This window comes from Akebia trifoliata, chromosome 12, assembly GCF_017979445.1.
Source record: "Akebia trifoliata isolate Shusen 1 chromosome 12, ASM1797944v1, whole genome shotgun sequence".
NCBI lineage: Eukaryota > Viridiplantae > Streptophyta > Magnoliopsida > Ranunculales > Lardizabalaceae > Akebia > Akebia trifoliata.
Genome location: NC_141386.1, coordinates 27,468,247 through 27,492,376, shown reverse-complemented (window position 1 = coordinate 27,492,376; position 24,130 = coordinate 27,468,247). Strand labels below are relative to the sequence as shown.

The following is a 24,130-nucleotide window of genomic DNA, read 5'->3' as shown; positions in this document are numbered from 1 at the left end:
TAATTTAAATAATTTTAAAATGCATTTCTTTAAAAAAAAAAAATTAGTTACAAAATTGGTTGTTTTTATGATTTTATTCTATAAATTTACGTTATATTGATTTTTTTTTTCTCTAAACTGCTGCTGTATGGACATGAATTCTCAAAAGAGTTGTGCACATTAAAATTTACATCGATTCTCACATTGCTAATGTGGAGGTGTACACATAGCCATAGACACTTTTCACTTGTATCTCGATGAAATGTATCTATGGTTCCATTCGTACATTCGCATCAGCAATGTGAGGATTGATGTCAATTTTTATGGTAGTTCACCATTTTCCTTCTCAAAATGGCATGCAACTTGACTCCCGAAAATAATTCATTATTTCTCTTTGTTTTTTTTGAAGAATTGTGCTGCAGTGACCTCATATCGCACTTCTTGACATGAAAGTGGATAGGAATCATAAATGATTTTTCACTCGTATCTTGATGAGATGAAAAGCATCTATGGTTCTCATATACTTTCTAGTCAAGAAAAGCGATATGAAATTCTAGCCTGGGGTCACTTCAGCATTATTCATTTTTAAATAATATTTTATTCCTAACTAACATAATGAGGAAAAAAAGGGCTTACTAAACCTCATCCATTGTCAAAAGACCTCGAGATGTGTAAAAGGTCTCGGGATGAGGTTTAGTAAAGCCTTTTTTTTTTCCTCATTATGTTAGTAAGGCTAGTCAGACTCAATAAAAAAAAAAGTGTAAAAGAGGGCTAACAACATGATTACTAACTTTTTTTTTACTAATAATAGTAATAATTGATCTTACACAGTGAAGCAAGGGAATCTTTACTATTCATTTTCGAAGCCTTGTGTTAATGTTGCAACTAGCTTTTAGAAAAAGCATTAGACAGATTTCATGAAAACTGGGTAAATGAAAGCTGGATTTCTTCAGAGAAAAAGATGAATAAATAAGACAATATTCTCGGTGACATAACCTTCAGATATATTCTAGCATTTCGAGCTTGGTACAAGGGAGATATAGTACAAAATGAAACACGTTCGGTATGAAATATTTAACTTCGAACCTTCTGAACCACCCTAAGCTTAGCACTCCTACACCTACGATTCAACCTCTCTTCCTCCTCAGTTGGTGTTATTGGTCTCTTTGTGAGGATAGTCCCGTTCCTTCCATTTATTTTTGTTTAATCCATGCTTCTTCCTCGTTTGCATCACTATCTTGCATTAAAACTCTAGATTCGACTTCACTCCCGTCTCCCTTCCCCGTGTTAATGATGTCAAGAAACGTCTGTTTTACAATCCTGTCCTCCAAGCTATGGAAAGAGATGACGGCAAGCCTACCACCATAAGATAGGCAGTCAAAACAAGCATAGAGGGCATCTTCCAGTGTCTTCAATTCGTCATTAACTGCTATCCTCAATGCTTGAAACACCCGTGTGGCTGTCTTGATCCAACCCTGCCTTCCTATAATTCATTCATGACATACATTACGTCCTCATCATTCAATTGACAACTAATTAAATTATTAAATGGTAGGGTAAGGCGTACTATATGAGAAATAGAGAGCAAGAATTAATTAATTATTTTTTTCTAAGCAAATAAGTTTGTGGTTGGTCAGTGGGAAGTGAAGGTGAGTTTTGAACCCAAGATGTGGTATCAACCTATGTTACCTAGTTCGTTGGTTCACCACTCTAGAATGAACCCGGTTCGTGGGGGGTAGCTAGAGATAATTCATTTCTTGGTTTGCTTTGGTTCCCTATAGATTGGTTTGCTAGCTTGGCTCACTTGTGCATATAATATAATTAAAGTATACAAGTTATAAAGTTTTAAAAAAAAGTGTTAAGTTAAGAAACAAATTAATATAATAGTTTAAATTTTAAATATAAAAAATGGAAAAAAATAAATAATAAAATTGGTTCGATTCGCTGAACCCAATCAAAATTCTGTGGATTCGTGGATCGCTTGATTTTATGAATCCAGTACGAACCGTACCACGAACTGGTTCGGTTTGTACCAGTTCGTGGATCAGATTAGTACCAAGTACCAATGAATTGGGTAACATAGGTATCAACAATCATGGACTTCAACCAACGTAGCTGGCTGGCACCTTCGCAAGAATGATGTGTTTGCATAAAGATTCCTGGAAAATGGTACAAATCCAAAGCCAAACTACAAAGAAAGAATGGGAAAGGAACTCACCTCCAGACTTAGGGGACATTCTCTTCACAAGAGTTACTAGTTCACGGGTGGAATGCAATCCTCCACCTACACGGGCTTTAACAATCTTGGTTTGAAGAGAACGCCAGTTGCTTTCCTCCCCATACTCTCGTAGAATTCGCCCCACTTCATCTGGAGGCCAAGAATTCAAGATGTCTTCTGCTTTCAAACTTGCCTGCCATAAACCTGTTTCAATCAGTCAAATAAAGGGAGGATTCCGTGTAGGTTAACATGCAGAAAAGGTTTGTGTTACATAAACTGATCAGGCTAAGTTCCATTCACCTGACAAGTGACACATGAAAACATAACATATCCACATAATATTGACGGTGCTACCCAACTTTTACTTATTATACCCCAATTTCTTAAATTATTTATCACACTCCAATTAGAGATTAAAATACACTCATCAAAATTACTTAGGTTTGGCTCAAATTATAATCTCAACATTACAAAACATTATAACACTCGTTCAAACAAATTTCAGTAGTTTACAATTATGATTAGACTCATAAAATCCTAAATCCAAAAAAGAAATCTAGCAGGAAAAAAAATACGAGAGAGCATCTATTGGCACCCTAACTTTTATTATTCTCAACCATTCACCTATTTTCTTTATTTTAATTGGGGTGTAATAAGTAAAAGTTGGGGTGCCAATAGCAGCTCCCATAATCAATGATCCCAGTTTTCATCATGAGTGTTTCATGAAATTGCACTTCAGGCCCAAGAACTTTGAGAGAACACTCCTTTTGGGGCAGCTGGAAAATTAGATCAAATGGGCCCCCAATTGGGCTGAATAAGCGGACCACAGAACCCATATTAAGCCTTCTTTTGGGACTTAGATTTGCACTTCAGGCCCATGGAAGTGGTGGATGTATCAAATATAGCACAATAATCTGTAAAATGCCTTTACTATTGATCAGCATACGAAATACCCAAGTCATGCTTGGGAAGTTATGTTCAAAGAGTTAATATCCATAAATCAAGCAGGCAATATCTACATCAATGAGAACTACTGTACCACATCAAGTTGGCAATAATGACAATTTCATCAGAAGTTTGCTCTAGTATATCAAATGGGGGCCTATTCTGAGGGTAGTCTTTTGAATCTTAGGCTTAATAGTTCAATGCCCAAAGAAATCAAGTATGAGGAAATTAAAAATAAATAAATATAAAAGTACTAACCTGAGGATTCATCCGCATATCAAGAGGTCCATCATTGAGTACACTGAACCCTCTTTCGACATTGTTCACCTGCACAAAAGGCACTTTGAGGAATAAAATATTTGACATGAAAGTAAAATCTAGACAGCCCAAATGAAGAACTCAAACAATTCTTCTTTTTTTCCTTCTAGCATTGGAAATAACTGTAACATTCTAAACAACAAAACTTTTAGGACAACTACATTCCAAATCAAAACTCAAATTAGGGAATCAACATTGGAATGATCCTACGAATGAATGGTCTGTCAGATTTTCCTACCAAAAAATAAGAAAATGGAGGAGACTATGAAGCAACACCATATATGTGATAAAGCAACAAAGGTCAATAGGGCATTTAAGAAGGCAAACCTGCATAGATGACATTCCCAAATCCATTAAGATTCCATCAACCCCATGGATCAGGAGTTGCTCATCAATCTCGGTGAGAGCAGATTTTATTTCCTTAAAATTCTTCAAAAGGGTGTACACTTTCAACTTTGAAAGTGTGCCATCTGAATCCTTGTTTAAGACAGAATTTATCTGAGTTTGAGCTTTTTCATGTGCTATGGAATCAACATCCAAACCAACATATAGCTTCAATTCTGGATGGGCCTGAATCATCTGTTAAATTTTTGCAATAAAAAAAATGGAAACAAATGAGCTTTAATGCCTAAAAGATTGAAACAACAACAAATTCGACTAGAAATCAAAAGATAAATGTGAAGACCAAAACTTGCAAAGAAATAAATAAAAAATAAATTAAAACTGCACTGAAATTTCAAACATATACACAAAGGCAGGCAAGAGAATTCTGCAAGTGTGGATTAGTTGATCTGTTATTAGTAATGAGTCCAAAGTTCATCACCAATCCTATGAAATATGAATATGAATTAAAATGCACTTCTAGGATGTCATGCTACGTAGATGTTACTGAAGGAACATCCTTGGATGCATCCCCAGTTGTTGTGTGCATCATACCTTAGTTTCACTGAATAAGAGTACAAAACGAAGAAGGGAGGGAGAAATGATGCAAAATAAATCAGAAATTCCTATTATCTTAAAATAAATAAATTTATGGTTGTGCATGAAAGCCCATAAACTTTTTTCCTAGGAATACTTTTCCTATATAATATTTCCTTAAAAAAAATTCTACAATTTTGAAACTTTCAAACAATAAACTAACTTATAGTTGTGTTCATTGTAAGAAGATGCCAACTACCTAATTTCCAATTCTTGTATAGTTTTTTTATTTTATTTTTACCTTCCCATAGGTTTTATTGCAAACAGTTAACAATAATTAAAACTAAAAAAGAGGGACGTCTTGAGAGAGGATCTCACAAGGGCTATCCAAGAGGAGCCGACCAATAGGAAGAATTTTCTTTTTCAAAAGGAGATTTTTCCAAAAAAAGGTCTCACCTTGTGATGTTCAAACTTCAAAGTACGATTTGTAAAATTTCACCTCACCTCCTTTGATACAATCTTCGCCATATAGCACATTTCCATTAATTGTCAACCAGGAAATGAGACTGGTCATTATATAACTATTGGTTGTAAGATAGAAATTTTTTGCATTGTAACCCGCTTCTTCCAATCACCTCACCTATGATTTGTCTCCATCTAATCTCCCAGAGACTCACATATCTTTGGAACTTTACCTTCAAATTTATTATTTTCATTTTATCATCAAAATATTTCTACTCGCCTTGTTGTCCCAAGTCTTAAGTTTCTCCATAAGAGCCTTCGAGTTTGCATATGAAACGAAACCCACATCTCCTATTGAATAAGAATAAACTCCACCATTTACTAAATAAATATGCAAAATTGGGATGGTTCAACCACATATTCTCGAAAGAAAACGAGGTGGGAAGAGAGAAATATGATTTAAAAAAAAAAAAAAAAAAAAAATTCTCTAGGAATTTCCATCTAAAACCATGGTTGAGTGCTCCTTCCATAACCTTATAAAATTAAAAACCAATCAAGACCCCCAAACATGAAATTATATCTAACAAAACCCCCAAACTCTTTCATAGTCTTCATCAAACCAAAACCATATTTCTTCTCAAAACAAAATCTAATAACATGAGAATGGTCCCAAACATTTTGCCACATTTTAATGTATTGAATAAATAAAAAGTCACAAATTTTTTATTTTTGTAAAAAAAAAAAAAAAAGATTCTTTGACAAATTTAAAATGGTTGAGAGTGAGTGACTAACAGCAGAAGAGTGACCAGCCGCACCAAGAGTACAATCGACAAAGGAGTGAAGTGGACGCCATGGGCAAGTTGCAAAGACCTCCAAAACCTCACCAAGCATCACGGGCATGTGTCCACCAATGTCTCCATAGCGTTGGACATGTTGATGGTCGAATTCCCTTTGAGAACGGGTTCTCCTCTTCACCAACGCCAGTGATTCTGCAGAAGCAGATACTGCAACAGCACTTGTTGCCTTATTTTGATTTTTGGTCTTCTTCGTCTTGTTGTTGTTCTTCTTTCTGCCATTGTTGTTGCTGGTGCTTCTGTTAGTAGTAGTTGTGGTAGAGAGGGAAACAAGGGTTCGATGGATTCGATTCGAATTGAGATATAATGGTGGTGGTGCTGCTGCTGCTGAGGATCGGTGGGAGTAGAGGAAGAAGAAGAACAATGGCCTTGTTGCAGAGGCCATTGCCAGAGAGGAACTCAACTGGGGAAGAGGAGAGGTTAGAGGATTAAGAGCAGGGCAGCAGAAGCATTCGTTTTAAAACTCGGTATTTTCTTCTGTCTCGTTCTCCAATACATTGAGTTGACTCGTCCGAGTCATATTGTCTTTTATTCATTTATCTCTAAAAATAATAATTTAAAAAAAAAAAATACAAAAATCTTAATTTAAAGAGTCCCGATAATATAACTTGCTAGGTGGCATACTCAATCGACTCCTTGACAAAGACAAGTTCAGGAACTATAAATATGCATGCCTTGAGATTGATGAGTGCAATCATGTATCCCGAGGCATACATATCTACTATTCCCAAAATTGTCATGTCATGGAGTCGATTGAGTATGCCATGTGACGGGTCATATTAACATAGATAACATTTTTTTTTTAAATGAAAAAAATAAGTACTCCATTAAATAGATACTTATTTATAAATGTAATAATTTAACTTGTAATTCCTCAATTGAAGGTTAAGATCAACAATGAATTATTAAAAAAATGAATTTTTGAGAAAAAAAAAAGTAAAAAATTATGATATAGATCATTTATTTGACGTTGAAATTGTATAATGTGTGAATGAATGGGACATTCACATAGAGAAAAGATAAAAACTAAATGCTTCATATTCACTTTATAATTTAATTTAATTTAATTTAATTTCAAAAACATTGACTTCAATATATATATCTATGTTAGTATTTCATTAGACCACTAGTTTTATTAAAAATAATAAGAAGGTAGCATGTGCAAACCAACATGTACAAGAAGGGTATATTTGTAATTTAAATTAGGGGGTGCAACTTGGTTGGGTTTGAGATCAAATTGGAATCAAACCGGCCTAAGTCAATTCCATTTAATGAGAACTAAAACAAAACCAAATTATCATAGAACCAAATCAATCCAAACTGAACTAAGGTTGGTTTGGTTCGGTTCAGTTCTATAGATTGTCAATATCTTCAAAATCTAATTGAATCAACATATTTTTAATAAAAATAAATAAATATGAATATGAAATCTCATATAATGAGTCCTTAATCAACGTATCCATTCCAAAAAATAAAGAAAAAAGTCAATCGTTTTTTCATCAATTAAAGAAAGTCATTAATCCCATCCATAAAAAAAAAATGTCATTAATCTATTCATATAAAAGAAATCAATTTATCTATAAAAATGGGTATAATTTATTAAATAGATTAATAATATTTATTTATAATTTTATTAATATAATAATTCGATTCTTTATTTGGTTCGGTTCTTACAAGGTATGAATCGAGAATCAAACCAGATTGATCGGGTTCTCTATTTTGTTAACCTAGAACTGAACCGAAATTCATTATAAATTGAATCAAACCAATCCAAAGTTCTTGATTTGGTTCAATTCTAGACCAAGTTGCACCCCTAATGTCAATTATTGATTAAAGAGCGTGTAAAGATTATAAAGTAAATAGGATATTTTTATAATTTTAAAAACTAATCAACATGTGGGTTGTGATTTTTTTGAGTTTTGACCAAAATGACCATAATTATACTAAGTTTAAATGTAAAAATAGGGGTAATTATGACCATTTAAAATTTGGTGTCGAACCTCTTCTTCTCCGCCTTCTCTCATTATAGTAGTAAGGAAATAAGATTACTTGTCAGGTACCTGAACAAGACCGATTCTTACCAAGTCCTTAAGACAGTTACCCGAAACTAGACCAAAAATATGATATGAGCCATAATGGTAGATCCAAAACCGATTAATCACTTTCAAGTACTTTGGCTAATCAGATAATTGGATACCCACCTTTAATCCAACTTTTTTTAAATTTGTTACATTTCCACCAATTTAGGGAAATTAGAATGCAATAAAGTCCAACAATTTATGTAGAGGACCATTTTGAACATGCAATTAAAAAAAAAAAAAAAAGTTAAAATGCTGAACAATCCTACTATTTCTTACAATGTAGGACTGTCGATTTTAAATCACTTTTAGTAATTTTTTATTTTTGATGACTCACCTACCAATCAATGTTTGTCTTGCACCACCCAAATTACTCTTTTTTCTCATTTTCTTAACATACTTAAGATTTCCAACTGCAATTGCAATCATTTTCAAAGAATTTTTATTGTTATCATAAATGATAAATGAAAATGATATATATTTAATTTTATACATTTTGATGTATTTTTTGATTTATTTTGATGTTCTATTACAAAAAAAAAAAAAAGAAAAAGAAAAAAGAACAAAGTTGAGATTTCAAAATTTTTATATAGTGTCAATCTCACCACTTTTTATTATCGAGTTTAACATTTTTTATTGTTGAATTCAACAATTTTTAAGACAATAAAGAAGTGGTGAACTCAACACTATAAATGTGATTTTTTTTCTTCATTTTTTTTATTATGATACTATATAGATAACCCCAAGGGGGTGGCTCAAAGACAATTTCAAATCCAGTAAGTGGTGAGAGTCTGTAGGTTATGTGCTTGATACCTCATATGAGCAATATTTTCTTGGAGCCACTTGCAAGGACATTCCCTCACTTACTTGGTGTGTGTGATGTGTGGGCGTTGCACGTGCTTAGAGGGAGGGTCTCATTCAGACACCTTGTTATAAAAAACGGATAGATCTCTCAAAATACCTAAAGTCCATATATTATAGTTGTGAAATGGATAATTGTATAAAAAATTACGATGAAATCTTCAAAAAAAAAAAAAAAAAAAGAATCTTAACTTCATTCTTCCTATGTTCTTACAAATAATTGAACTGAATCAAAAAATATATCTTGATGTTCAAAATTTGAAGTATGTCATTCTCCATTCATCATTCATAACAAAACATCTATCGCTAGAATTGATTTCAATCCCTATTGGAAAATTTAAAGAAGATGAGAAAATAGTAGTTTGGATATTTCGAAAACATTATAAGGTGAGTGGGGTTGAGGGACCATTAAAAAAAATGTTTACTAAATGGACTATCAAGCTATTGTCCAAACTTAATAATTTTTCCTTAAACTTAATATGTCAAAAACCAACAAAAATTTGCAATCCCACATCTCTAAAAAGTAAAATCGTGCTGGTTAGTTTTGTAAATTATAATCTTCAAAACCACATTTGATTAATAGTTTAAATAACAAATAAGCTCTTCAATGTTTGACTCATAGTAAGTACTCTCCAAAGTTTTTTATTTTATTTTATTTGTAGTTTTGCTAACTTTTGTTCATCTTTACTATTATAATGAGAGAAGGCGGAGTAGAAGTGATTTGATATCAAAATTTAAGTGGTCATAAATGTGCCCACTTTTATATTTAAATTTAATATAATAAAAGTTATTTCGGTAAAAATGAGAAAATTACAACCCTTTCAATATTACGTAAGTATATTTTTTTACTATGTAATCTTAAAAAATCCTTAAAACAAAATTTTAAATTACAAATAAACCCTCCAATACATGTGCATTTGCACATGCCACGTTCTAATACACACTAACGAAAATGATCTAAATGCCTTCGTCTTGAGTCCTTAACCAAAACCTTAATTTTTCTCCCAACAATTTGTCATCTTCAAGTTCTTCAATCTCTACAGTAAAATTATTTTTAGTCTATTCAACCTCATCTTCACTCTGTTCTTATCAGCCTTGTATATAACCTTTAATTTTTCATTCAAAATTCCATCGCTTTTTTACTTTTCAATTCTTAAGGCTTGCAAAGAAGTAGATATGATCTTAAAGTTGAAGTTGGCAGTGAACAAGTTATATCCAATGAGGGTATTTAGAACATTTTCAATGGTATATAAGAGAAAACTACGATCGAAGGGGTTGTGTGATTAGTTATCATGGTTTTAAATATCGTCTGAGATACCATTCATGAATGGGTTGGATATTCAATGTGAATCACCATTCACATTGATTTGTCCAAGATTCGAAATAACTTATTTGAATATTTTAAAAATATCATCCGAGTAAATAAAACTTGGTCGAGTCAATTGGGTTATTACCTTTTTAATTTAAAAATACTTATTATTTAACGATTTAAATGTCTTGCAATTAAAATAAAAAACTGATCTTGCGAAGATGAAATATTAAGCTTGAAAACCACACATTGGTTTAGAAACATTGGTTTCTTGTCAGCATCTATATAGAAGAATTTTAACCGCGATTCTTTTGAGATTTCCTGTAAAATTATTTGTATATGACAATCACGTGTTGTGCATATCGATGGATGTGGTAGTGCTACTTATTTAATAGCTTTGTTCACATGTTTCTTTTCTCGGGATGTATATTGAAATCATCCAAACTTTCAAACTCTCAAATTTTGAGATATATCCGTTGTTTGTTCTCTTATTTGTATATAACAGTTACGTGCCAACACTTAGATGTGATATTGTTACTTATTTAACGTTAGGCTTTGTGGAGTCTAGTTATGTTTGATCCGGTTGAAGATCTGATCTGACCCGAATAATATTGCGTGGTATTTTAATGGGATGGAGTGGAGGCTTGGGCCGACAGGCCCAAACCGGAGCACTCATGGACAAGCTTCCTAGGGGGCAACGCCCCAGGGGAAATTTTTTTTGGCCCGTTTTGTAATCCATTGTGAATCCTGTACACAGTATATAGAAGTCGTTTTTGGTGATTAGGATTTTTTAAGGTCTTGATTGTCATTTTTGAAACTTGAGCCGCACTTTGTAATTCTTCTCGATAATAGTGAAATCCCTGTAACTCCGTGGACGTAGACAAATTGTCGAACCATGTAAATACTGTCTTGTGCGTGTGATTGCTTTCTTTTTTCGACGTGTATTTTTTTTCTATTTTTTATTTTTTACAAGTTGGAAATTTCGGGTTGAATTCCCTATAATTTAATAGTTAGTTTATGTATTGTTTATCTTGTTATAACATACATCGTCATTTTGAGATTATAGATCTTACTGAACGACTTATTAAAATCATCCAAACATTTTGAACTCCCAAGTTACGATATATATCCGACATCTATAATTCTTTGGACTAGGTAAATTTTTATGTTCTCCCACTAGTGTCATCAACAAATGATATTAATGATCAAAACCCTAAGATCCTACTCATGATTTGCACATTAATTAGTATAATTAGGTGGTCTCATCCATAGTGGGACCATTTATGTATTTGAAATAACGGCCAAATTTGAAATAATCTGACTTGATTAGTGATTTAAGGAAAGTTTTCTGCAAGGCTGCGTTAGGAGCGCCCATGAACTATTGAAAACTTAAGTTTTATCATGATTAGAGCACCCCACCTATGTCGATATGAATATGTTGACCCTCCAAAAGACTTTTTGGCCTATGTGGAGATGTCAACATTGCCTGATCTACGACGACATGAACAATTTGATTAAAAAAAATAAAATAAAAAATGGGTGTTTTGATCACTGGGGTGCCCTGATTGTCAAAACAATTTGTGGGGGTGCCTCAAGTAAATGGGGGTGCCCTAATTAATACTGTGGTGCCCTAATTAATAATTGGGGTGCGTATAACCGGGTCTTTCTACATTTACTTCCAAGTTCAAATTACACGATGACAATTATAATCTCGCTTTTGATGGTGAGGGTAAGCTTACTTCGATCCTCCCCTTCTTCATTCGCAGCTTTTTAGATCAAATTCCAGCAAAAATTTCTAGCACCAGAGGTTAGAATTGATCTCTACTTCTGTCTGTCTGTCTGTCTGTCTCTCTGATATTGATTTCTTGGTCTTCGTTTGATCCCAATAACAATAACAAATTTCTTGCTCTTAGGGTTTTCAAAGAACAATAAGTGAAAAGATTGTATTTTTCTTCTTTCTGGGGTTTTATAGATTCAAATTCTACAATTAATTAGTTGCTTAATTAAAAAAAAGTTGAATGTAAAACCACTTTATAGATTATAGAAAGAGAAAGAGAGAGCATGGAATCGTTCAAATCGTTCCCTCCACAATCTTCGTTTCGTCCACCACTGAATCAGACCCCTCACGTTCCACCACCACAACCACCACTACAACAACCTACACGTCAGAATCATAATAAGGGGTTTGCCCCAAATTTTAATCAAATTCAACCCAATTCAAGTATCCACCATACTGGGTTTGGCTCATCTTCTCACCATCATGGTCCTTCGAGAACAACCCAACAACAACAGTACCCATATCCACCCCCACCCCCACCACCAGCCCCCATGCCCCCATCTTCGATAAATTCGCAACCACCACCACCTTCTATGTACTACCCGTCTTCCCAGTATTCCCAATTCGACCCTCATTCGTTACCACCACCGCCGCCACCACCACCTTCTGTTCCACCTCCACCTCCTCCTTCTTCACCTCCCCCCAATTCTTCTATTCCTCCTCCGCCGCCGCCCTTGGATTCTCCTTCGTTTCCTCCACCACCACCTTCTTCTTCATCAGCTCCTCCACCAAATCAGGCTAAAGAAAGTAGGTTCCATGATAATCATCGGTCGCACAATAGAGAGGGTCCTAGGGATGCCAATGGGAGCGGTTGGCGTGAATCAGGGCATTCGAAACATGGGCTTCCTCCTAAACAAAAGGGGTCTGCTGTTCCGATGCCATCAGCGAATGCTCCTCGGGTACCCAATGCAATTGCAAGGAGGGTTGAGACAGAGGAAGAGAGAAGGTTGCGTAAGAAGAGGGAGTATGAAAAGCAGAGGCAAGAAGATAAGCAAAGGCATTTGTTGAAGGAATCTCAGAACACAGTGTTGCATAAGACGCATATTATGTCGTCTGGGATGAAGGGGCATGGGTCGATAGTGGGGTCACGAGTTGGGGAGAAAAAAGCTACACCATTTTTGAGTGGAGAGAGGATCGAGAACAGGTTGAAGAAGCCCACAACATTTTTGTGCAAGTTAAAGTGAGTATTATTTATTTAGTAAAAAAAAGTGATTTTCTATACATCTTTTAGGTTGGTAAGTTTCACCATCCTTTATTTTCAATACTGACACTATTCCATCTATCGGTTGCTCTTTGAAGGTTTAGGAATGAACTTCCAGATCCAACAGCACAGCCAAAGTTATTGTCTTTGAACACTTACAAAGAGCAGTATGTTCATTGTATCCTTAGAACCTTGGATAACTTCTAGTTACTTTTGTAAATTCATCTTTCAAGTTTTTTTTCCTTTAAAAAAAAAAATGAAAAACCAGAATATTAAAATGTGCAGATGACAATGCATAAAGACTTGGCATGTTATTGTGGTATTACATGAGCATGTGACGCTTATTTTCCCTTTGGTTGGAAGGCTGAATAATGATATCAATATACTGATAAATGGATGTTATGTCACATCATATTTATGATTGATTGAATTAATCTATTTAGTTTAAGTTTATTATATGCTGACCCCAAATCTTTGGGATAAGGCTTTGTTTTTTTATAGGTAAAAATTATTATATACCAATCCAATTGGTGCTTGGATACACATATAGGAGTTCGATGTGGATCCTTGCATGTTCTCCAGTTCTGTTGAAACGAGTAATAGTGTGAAAAAATAGAGAAGTTGCTTCTTATTTTCAACATTTTGCTCCCACTCACACTTCTGAACCTCATATTCCTCTTGCCAATGTTCTATCAAGACTACAATTCTTGAAAAACTTGGAGGTCTCAGTAAGAGAAATAAAATTATTGAATGATTAGGGATTTGTCTCCACTAATTTATCAGGAAACGGTTTATGCTAGCCAAGTTTTATTTGATGAGAGTACCTGAATCCATATTCAGCTGTGGGCTTTTATCTGCGTCTTGTGAGATTGATTTTTTTTTTCTAGGAGAAAGTGAAAACAGGAATATTTTTTTTTTTACCCTGGACCACTATCTTTCCAAATCTTTTTTTCTTTTCTTTTGCTGCTCACAAATAAAATCTGTTTACTTATCAAGGAAAAGAAGAAAGGTTCAGCCATTTTTATATGATACTCTCTTTACTTTAAAAACAATAAGGAAAAAAAGGAGCGAAGAGAATGGTTCAGCAAGTTTTTTGATAGACTTCCAATGATGAGATGGGAGTGGCACTAGTGGCCTTCACAGGTGTAAGAGAAGTATTCAATCTTGCTTTACTGAAGGTGGTCTCTCTTACTTAATGTATAGGACGTGCAATCTCTTGATTTAGTTCATAGAGCTGATCTTCTACTTTTTCGACCAGTAGATTTATTGTGATTGGTGGGTCACAAAGCTTCTTATTTTTGGTTGTTTTGTATAATCTTGTTCCTTAGTGAGTCTTGAGATAAGGCCTATTTTCTCTTAAGGTTGTCGTGTCATCCAACTTGTATTCCTCATTGTTTTTTGATTTGTTGGGTTAAAGTGCATTTATCCCTGTATGCAATTTTATGATAATTTTTCTGATCCATGTTGCAGATACACCAAGTACACTATCACATCCTTGGAGAAAATGCATAAGCCTAAACTGTTTGTCGAGCCAGATATTGGGGTACCACTTGACCTACTTGACATCAGTGTATACAAGTATGATATGTACAACAAATTTTATGTTATATACTCATCTTTTCCCATTCCCATCATCACTCTAACTATAATTTCTTTTGCTTTCAGTTCTAATACTACTGGACCACCCCATACTGCAGAAGATGAAAAGTTGTTGCTTGATGCTGAGTTAGCTACCCCTATCAAACAAGATGGCATAAGAAGAAAAGAGCGGCCTACGGATAAAGGTGTTTCATGGTTGGTTAAGACACAATATATTTCTCCTCTTAGCACAGATGCAGCGAAAATGGTATGAGACACCTGGTTCATCTAAGAGAATGCCATTTTTTTTTCTTGAGGGGAAGATGTATTGGGCATGTATGTCATTAATCAAAATGTGTTGGCATTTTGCAGTCCCTTACTGAAAAGCAAGCTAAAGAACTGCGAGAAACAAGGGGAGGCCGCAATCTTTTGGAAAATCTCAATAATAGGTTTGTTTCATTTATTTAGCAAACAGAAAAAAAAAGGGTTTGTTTCATTTGATCCATACAAGCAAAGAAAACTATGCAAACATGCTCTATGGGCATTTCTCTTGTGTATGCTAAAACATTAATTATGTTTACTAGGGAAAACCAAATCCAAGAAATTGAAGCATCATTTGAGGCATGCAAGTCGCGCCCAGTTCATGCAACTAGTGATAAATTACAACCTGTTGAGATTCTGCCGCTGCTACCTGATTTTGATCGGTACGGGCTTTACATATTTTTTTTGGATGTTTATGTATATGCATTTGTTCTTAGTTTCTTAAGTTGTACAAGTAGTCAAGCCGCAAGTGTCAAAACCTGACATGGATGCAAAGTCTAGTTTCATTGATCCTGAAAAGGTGGTTCATGAATTTGGCAATACAATTTAGTTCATGCAAAGGAAAACCTTTTATTTGCATGTCAGAGTAAAGGTTGTAATGTTTTATTTAATGTCATAGATGAAGGGTCCTATCATATAACTAGTGATTAGTAGGTAACATATGTAAAACCTTTTTTAACTAACGAAAAAAAATGTATATGCTCTCTTTTTTAACTGTAATGGAAAGGGTAATAAATGGTTGGTTTTTCTGATCTTTGCATCAACTTGTGTGCCTGAAATGACATTAATGTTGTATCTTGTGTGATTGTGCTACTTTATAAGTTAGTCAATTTTTGTCGTTTTGACACTACTATAAATTCTCTTTTTTGGTAATTGAGAGCTAATTGGACCACAATGCTGCTGCACCAGGTATGATGATCAGTTTGTTTTAGCAGCCTTCGATGGTGATCCTACAGCTGATTCGGAAATCTACAGCAAGTTAGACAGATCTGTCCGTGATGACCATGAATCACATGTGAGTTGTTTAAGGTTGCTCGGGAGGCTCAATATTTGTTTCTTTACTAGGTCTGTGACTTCAAGTTCACTATCTACTCTCTGTGACTCTGTGATGCGGTTGTACATTACTGAAAAAATCTATCTTTGCTTTATTTTGGTTATCCATTTGTGAACTTAAGATACTACCTGGATCTAAACCTCCTTTCTCTTTAATGGGTGTTCAGACAAAGCCTAGGTTGTCCTCCCCAACATCACATTTTGCGTAAATAATGCTGATTAATTTAGTTCATACTTTGTGGTGAGAGTAATAGTTGGGTAGCCCTAAGAGGCCACGTGATTGGTGCTCTCGAGGATGGTTGCATGGAGATCCCTCTTAAGTGATGATGCCTGATGTTATACCATATTGATCTCGAATTTACCGGCATTAATTTTGATTTCAAGAAGTCGCCTTCTGCCTATTAAGATTGCCGAAGTGCTGCGAGTAGCTTAATTGTGTATCAAACGCTAAACTGACCAATCATGCTTCATTACAGGCAATTATGAAGAGTTTCATTGGAGCTGGCTCTGAACAGGCTAAGCCAGAGAAATTTTTGGCGTACATGGTCCCTTCGCCAGATGAGGTTGACATATCCTTTTATTTGGTTTCTTGTAGGATTTATTTATTTATTTATTTTAATTTTTAATTTTGCATCTACTGCACTAATGTTGCTTAATCTTGGAGTTTCTAAGCTGTTGTTGTGTTTCATGCTTCTATTATGTTTGGCACTTATTTGCTTGCGTCTACTGATTCATTTTACTTTCATTGTCAGCTATGGAAGGATGTGTATGATGAGCATGAAGATATCTTGTATACATGGGTCAGGGAGTACCAATGGGATGTATGTGCCAACGATAATATCTGAGTCTTTTATTTTCTATTAAAGTAACCTATTAAATTCAGACTTGAAAATGGTCTTTTATGCCACACAGGTAAGGGGTGACGATGCAGATGATCCTACTACGTACCTTGTTACATTCGATGAAGAAGAAGCACGCTATTTGGTATTTCAACTGGAAATAAACTATGGAGGTATGCTTTACATTAAATCGTTTTGGGTTTGACTTCTAATACTTTCCATTGTGATTTAGCCTCTTCCGACAAAGCTCATCTTAAGGAAAAAGAGGCCAAAAGAGGGAAGGTCCAATGAAGAGGTTGAACAATATCCAGTACCTTCAAGAGTGACTGTAAGGCGGAGATCAACGGTTGCTGCAGTGGAATTGAAGGAATCGGGAGTATGTCCTCAAGTCATTAAATCATTAAAATGTTGTTTCATTGTGTTGGATTTTAAGCTTTATGTGTTATGTAATCCTCTGATATCTTGGACCTGTAATGTTTTCAGGATTATGTCAGTTCAAATTCAAAGAGAGGAAGGTCTGCCATTGAAGATGGCCTTGAAACTCCAGTTCCACGACATAAGGTTGCCCGAGTACAAGACATGGATCACTATAGTGGAGCAGAAGATGACATGTCGGACTGATTGCTGGTTAGGCAGAAAGTGTTGTATTAAAAAGTTTTCCAATCCACGTTCCTGGCTGCATAATTGGAGAATGCTTGACATGGATACTGTATTTACAAAATGTGCGATAGTGATGTATCCTTGCATCTCAACACTAAACATTTATACTCTCACAAATCATTGTTGGGGGATATATGGACATAAAATGAAAACTTTTTACAGGCATGATCATGTGTATTATTCCACAGTGATAATTGTTATTGTTTTATTCTATTTCCATTTGTTTCAATTTATCTTTCGCAAATTCAGATTGCATGGGTTCCCTTGACTTGGATTTTTTGATTGTATGTTAGTATGGGTTGCTGGGTTGTCTTCATTCCAGGGAAAATCTGTGGATGCAATAAACTTTTTCTTGAAGAATGGTTTGGTCCTGAAGTCTCATTTTCAGAGAATCTTAGGGCCTATTTGGATTGACTCTCTAAGTGCTTCTGACTTTTGCAGGGAGTCAGAAGCACTTACTCTATTATTTGGATATCGGATGCTTGGAAAGAATAATTTTTAAAAAAAGTAAAAATAATACTTTTAGGAGAAGTATCGAAATTGATACTTCTCATTTTTGTTTTTGCGGAGAGCACTTCTTCCGTCAAAAAATTTCGCGCAATTCCAATTTTACCCCCAATTGTTATCGTTTTTTTTTAAACACTAACCATAAGAACAGAACATATCGAAAGAGTCTCCCTTCTTCACACACGAAACAGAGAGGAGACTCACGTTCGACGCAGCCCTTGATAGAGTCCTCGAGAGTGATCTCTCTCCCTCCGACGGTATATTCTCCCTTGGGCGACTACGGTGGCTAGGCCTCCATCAACGTAAACCCCAACGGAACCTTCTCGTTCGACAGAACCCTCGAGAGTGATCTCTCTCCGTCCTACAAGTAACCTTCTTCGGACGACTACGGTGGCTAGTACCTCATCAACAGAAACCCTCAAGGAACCTCGAAAACCCTCAACAATGGCGAGATCTCTCTGATATTTGATACCCTCCATAGAACCCTCGATTGAACCTCGACAGAGAGAGGTATCCTCGTTTGAACTTTCTTTTTGTAAGATTTCTTTTTCTTATCTTTTTGATTTTTTATTTCCACTTTGAAGTTCTCAATCACTTCCCTTCAAATCTGTATTGTAAACAGTTGAATGATCTTGAATTCTATCTGTTCTTCAATGAATTGAGTCCAATTTGTATCTATCAATTGGGTATTTCTTCTATAACTGATTCTTTAACCATTCTTGAATTTACTTATTTATTTATTTAATTTTTGGTTGAGTTGAGTCAATCTGAAGCCTCCTTTGGGAATTTCAGCAAGGGTTTTGGTTTTAAAGCTGAAATGCAAACATCTATTTTAAGTGATTTGAATCTTGGCTATTTGACATTTTGTAGATGAGATCCCCACTTTTTAGTTCTGAATGATACCCACATTGTGCTTATTTTCTTATAGATTAATAACCCTTTAAATCATTAAAATAGTTGATTATTTTAAGTAAAAAATCTCCTAACTCAGTTGATGGTCGAGTTTGTATAGATTACAAACATTTAAATCATTAAAAATAAATAGAATTTAATGTCAAAAACCACTAAACAAATTGGCTCGTCCAAGATTTTTACAGTAGTGGACAAGTCATCTCAGATCTTAGATGAGTCAATCTCGACTAAGTCCTCTTATAGACTTTCATCCCTCTTATAGTGGGAGAATCCATTATAGACTTTCATCCCTCTTCCTTCAATGTTTCTTCGCACTTCAGACAACATTTCAAATCCTGTCATGTCAATAGATGTAACTTCTACAGAAAATGAACAAATGGGCACAATGGTATTAGCTATTACATATCTAATAAATGACCAAAATGTGCATAATACGCCTCCAAGCCTGAAAAAAACATGTGTAGTACTTCATCCAGTTCGATTGGTTCTTGATGAACATCTCAGTAAGACTCATTGAATGAAAACATTTTTATTTTCATGAGACACGTACCATGCATTTCTAACACTGTTTGTGTTTGCATGTTATACATTGTATACAAGAAAGTAAGTGAAGCTCGTGAACACTCACTTTGGCATTGTACCAAACAAAAGGCTTTTGTTTAGAGAATTTTATTTTTATTTTTATAATCCTAACCGTGCGATTGATGGGTTTTGGGGTGAATGGATTTTTGAAGATGAGGTTGTTGAGGACAATGGGTACAACCATCAAGAAAATTGTTGTATACCTATGGATTATAAGGGGTATGTGTTAATTGTTGTATACAAGGGTTATTGCATTTACACATGCTCAAACCTCCCATCTTACTTGTTTAAGTTGCCATTGTAGGGGCATGCAATAATTGTTTCGATGATGTCGATCAGTTCCAATGACTCATGGATGTAACAAGTGTGTATAAATCATGTAAAATATGTGTGCCTTCATGACTTCTGTTGTTTTCTTTTATCTATTAGTGTCGGTTGGTTTGTTAGGAAAATATTTTCATGATTTTTTTTCTTGAGAAATTAACGTTAATAAAATAAGTGAGAACAACGAATCATAATGGGTATTTTTTTCCAAACATTATTTTAGCATACCATTTTCAATGTTAATGGTTGTAATATATAGTTTTTCTTTTCTTTTAACTTCTTGAAGATGGACAATATAATATCATGATGGTTCCAGATTCAAATTTCTATTTCATTTTCCTATTTTAGCACACATTTCTGAATGTTATGTAACATAAACAATGAAACCTACTATAACAAGGTAATGTTGTTATGGCTACTGCTATTATAATGGCCACAACAGTAACACTAGCACACCATTAAACTGTTTTAAGGACCTTTTCAAAACCTTCATTTATATGGATGAGCTAACACTCATCATCTACGTCTAAGATGGTTACACTAGCAATGGAGTTTCCTAGAGCTGAATATGATATCTTTTTTGTTTCCTGCAATTATAATTTCTATTGTAGTTTGTGGTGGATTGGGTTATCACAAAATCTATTTTTTTACTTTGTTTCCTCATCCACAGATGTGTTTGATTTTTTTCATTCTGGCTTTTGAAGATAAAAATTTCATGGTTTGCTCATGTTGAAAATCCTCTAATGTTTTGGGATGAATTTATATTAGATTTAGTCCCATGTTCATTCGAGGTCGTGGTCTAGGCTTTGGTGACATACTAGGGTGCTTAAATTGATAATATTTATATGAACTGTTGCGTGGATGTTAGATTGTGTATTATGCAGGTATTTTTTTATCAGGAAAATTTTATTATGTCCATTTTTAAGAGGAGATGCTGTCGAAATTTCGATAGAATTATAAAATTTATAAATTTATTTAAATTGAAAATAATTATTTTTATAATTTTTTAATATAATTTTATTATATATATATATTTATTAAAGTATTCTTTCTTTCTCTCTCTCTCTCTATTATATTTCTATTTGCTAGATTTAGGATTTTATATGAGCTTAATCCTAATTATAAATAATCTTTATTTATGAATGTTTTCTTTTCATTTTACATATGTAGGTGTGATTATTACATATGGTTTTATGTATGATGATAAAAGTTTTATTATATGATAGTTGTCATGTTTTTATATAGGTTTTATTTTTCATATGTCTAATATTTATGGGAGGTTCTATCGAATTAAAAAAAAAAAAAAAAGAATAAGTATATTTTAAATATAAAATGATGTTATAATATTTTTATTTAATAAAAACATTAACTATTACTTTTTTTTAGCATATGTCAGAGTTATAATGTTAAAAATAGTAATTATTACATATAAGGGTATTTTTGTCATTTTAACAGAATACAGAATAGTTTCCTAACACAAAATTTTGTGAGAAGTACTTCTGACAGTATTTCTCAGATCCTGTATCCAAACGTACAACACGTATTCCGCTACTTGAGACAGTACTTCAGAAAAAGTACTTATGTTTTAAGTACTTCTAGAAGTACTTATGTTTTAAGTACTTCTAGAAGTACTTATGTTTTAAGTACTTCTGACTCTTGTATCCACACGGGCCCTTAGCAATCTTCTATGCTGTTTTGGTATTTAAATTGTATTATTCCTGTTCTGTAAACTTATTGGAATAAAAAATCAATGTTGATTTGGAGAATTCTTATAAGGAATTGTGTGCATGGTTTGCATTTCAGCTTACATGAAAATTTTGATAGGGGAATTGCTTGGCTTATTCTGGGGATTGGCTTCCCCACTGTACTGCTCATCATACTTGGGGCCTTTTACCAAGGACGTATCCCATAAAAGAGTTATTATAGGGTTACAAAACATGGTTTTAAAACTCGTTTTGACGTCTCGTATTGTCCATGAACGAGACTAAGTTGTTTTGGACAAGATTTTAAAAAAAGTCTTAAATTAGAACAAATTATGTCTTTGATACGACTTTTCAGCTCGTCTCATTGGTGGATGATACAGAAGCAACTCAGATGAGTCATTTCCACCCCAAACTATTCCCATGTCAGTTATCTCAGCCAAACCCCTCCTCTTTCTCACTGTTCTTCCTGAGAGATCCAATTTCATTTTTATTTTTGAAAGTTCTTAAAATCAAATTCCTTGAAATCAAACTAAGGGTATTTTAGAACTTTTATACTGACATTTTTTTTTCTTATGATTTTTTATTTGTAAATATTTCAAAATTTTTAATGATATTTTTGTAAAAAATATTTGTTACACAAGTATTTATGTGGATTTGGACAATATATATGGAGTCTGACTAGCCTTACTAAGATCGTAATGATTTCACCCTCACTAAGGGTCCTTGGGCTCAACTTTTGGCATCTAAAAGCATGGTCCAATGCTTCAGGGTTGCCAAGGATAAAATTCTATCAACTTTGAAAAATAAAATCTCTAAAAAGAGAACTGTTTTTTCGATTTTGTTTTGTTTTTTTATATCTGTTTTTATGAGTTTTTCGGAGTAATGCCTTAGATTGCTGAGGTGGTAATCCATTTTAGCAAAACGACCCTTAGTAAGGCCCAAATCTTTACTAAGTTAGTTAGGAAAATGTTTCTCATATATATTCAATCATGGGGATATTTTGGATATTTATTTGTTTTTAAATCACTGTTTTTTCATGAACATGCAATCAGCCAATGATTTTTGGTCAAGCGACAAAGACCTAGCGTGTGTTTGAAAACTGCTTAACTTCACGTGTTAGGGTCATGGTTTTAAAACTCGGTTTCGTGTCTCGTCTTGTCCATTCGAGATACCAAGTCGTCTCAGACAAGTGCTCTGATGTGTTTGAAATATCTCGTTAAAAAAAAAATGAAAAATGAACGTGAGGTTTAATATCTCATCTGAAAAATTGACCTGTGCATCTCGTCCATGCCTGATACTGAGACGACTCGGGTGATACGTCTTGGTCTCGGACGAGTTTAGAAACCATGGTTTGGGTGAAAGTTGTAAACTCTCTCGTGCAAACTCTCCTCGATCAATATTGTGAACAACGAAAACAAGCTGCGCTCACCCTCAACACCTGTCCTTCATCTTCATCGTGAACCCTATTGAAAAATCCATTGCATACAATGATTTCCCAGGTTATTTCACTAAGCTGCCCTTTATATTTTGATCTAAAAAGGGTATCATAATGAACCATTAAATAAGAAAATATATGAATCAGCCTTCTAATTTAAAGATATATTAAAATTTGCGAAATAATGAACCTTAATGAATAAATCATGATCAAAAGTCCAATGGACTTATGATGTACATTACTTCATCAATCTTTGATCTTCATTCTCCTCGTTCTTCATCTGGTTATAATCCTTCATCCTCACTCCATTATTAACCCAATTTTTTTTTATAAGTTAAAATTTATTAAAAAAGAGGATGAGATGTCACTTAATTACAAGGCTTATTAAAAAGAAAAAAATAAAAGAGATTACTAATATCCCAAATTGCAAATGAGATCCCATTGAACGACAAAGTCTTCAAAGAAAATGTCTTTAAACTCTTTAAAAGCCTTACTCCAAAAAAAAAGAGTAGTCCCAACCCATTCAAATTTAGCTCTTCAGAAGATAACTCTTTCCTTCAAAAGTCCGATTATTTCTTTCCTTGCAAAGACCCCAAGAAACAACGAATGACAATAGGCTCCACAAAATACGTTTTGAGTGGCGAAGAGGAACACTCCAAAACAAGCACCAGTCAAAAAGCTCCTGAATTGTACTTGGTAGACAACCAACCATACTCAAGAGGCTAAGGTAATGGACCCACAACCGATGTGCTATTCCATAATGCATAAAAATGTGATCTACCTTCTCTTGATTTCTCATACATAAAGCAAAACAATTTGGCGTTTGAAAAATCTCTTTTATTAAGTTGATCCATAGTGGTTAACCTACCCAAGGATGCTTGCCAAGTAAAGATCGAGATTTTGAAAGGAACCTTTGTACCCCAAATCATGGAAACAAGGAATAAGGATGTTGAAGTTTGTAATTCAGCCATATACATTGAGCGCCCGGTAAAGTCCCCTTCTCTTGTACTATCCCATAACCTACGATCATTTTCTTCAAAAAGAGTAAGACTCACATCAACTATCTCCAAGAGACGCTCTACTCTACTCAATTCCCAATCATTAAAATCTCTCCTAAAACTAAAATCTCATGCTTTCTTCAATGGGTCTATTGTCCCCCCTTCTTAACAGACACCACACAAAAGACCCGGAAAGATTTCTTTCAACGGAGTGTCTCCACACCATCTATCCTCCCAA

General features: G+C 34.2%; 2 protein-coding genes across 2 annotated transcripts; one reads left to right on the top strand and one right to left on the bottom strand.

Moving 5' to 3' along the window:
- Window positions 1-923: 923 nt before the first annotated feature.
- Window positions 924-6,125, bottom strand: LOC147389240 (mraW methylase family protein). The gene is given in 6 exon segments (XM_086419100.1): window positions 924-1,178; window positions 1,181-1,462; window positions 2,198-2,390; window positions 3,401-3,469; window positions 3,788-4,039; window positions 5,633-6,125. Coding segments are annotated over 6 exon segments (1,368 nt in total). The 5' UTR covers window positions 6,080-6,125; the 3' UTR covers window positions 924-1,053.
- Window positions 6,126-11,634: 5,509 nt separating this feature from the next.
- Window positions 11,635-17,660, top strand: LOC147389239 (protein PAF1 homolog). Its single transcript, XM_086418074.1, has 12 exons — window positions 11,635-12,959; window positions 13,079-13,147; window positions 14,451-14,558; window positions 14,646-14,826; window positions 14,931-15,007; window positions 15,143-15,262; window positions 15,789-15,894; window positions 16,409-16,495; window positions 16,685-16,753; window positions 16,845-16,916; window positions 17,004-17,147; window positions 17,255-17,660. The coding sequence occupies exons 1-12, from the start codon at window positions 12,004-12,006 to the stop codon at window positions 17,390-17,392; spliced, it is 2,127 nt and encodes a 708-aa protein (XP_086274200.1). The 5' UTR covers window positions 11,635-12,003; the 3' UTR covers window positions 17,393-17,660.
- The last annotated feature ends 6,470 nt before the right edge of the window (window positions 17,661-24,130 follow it).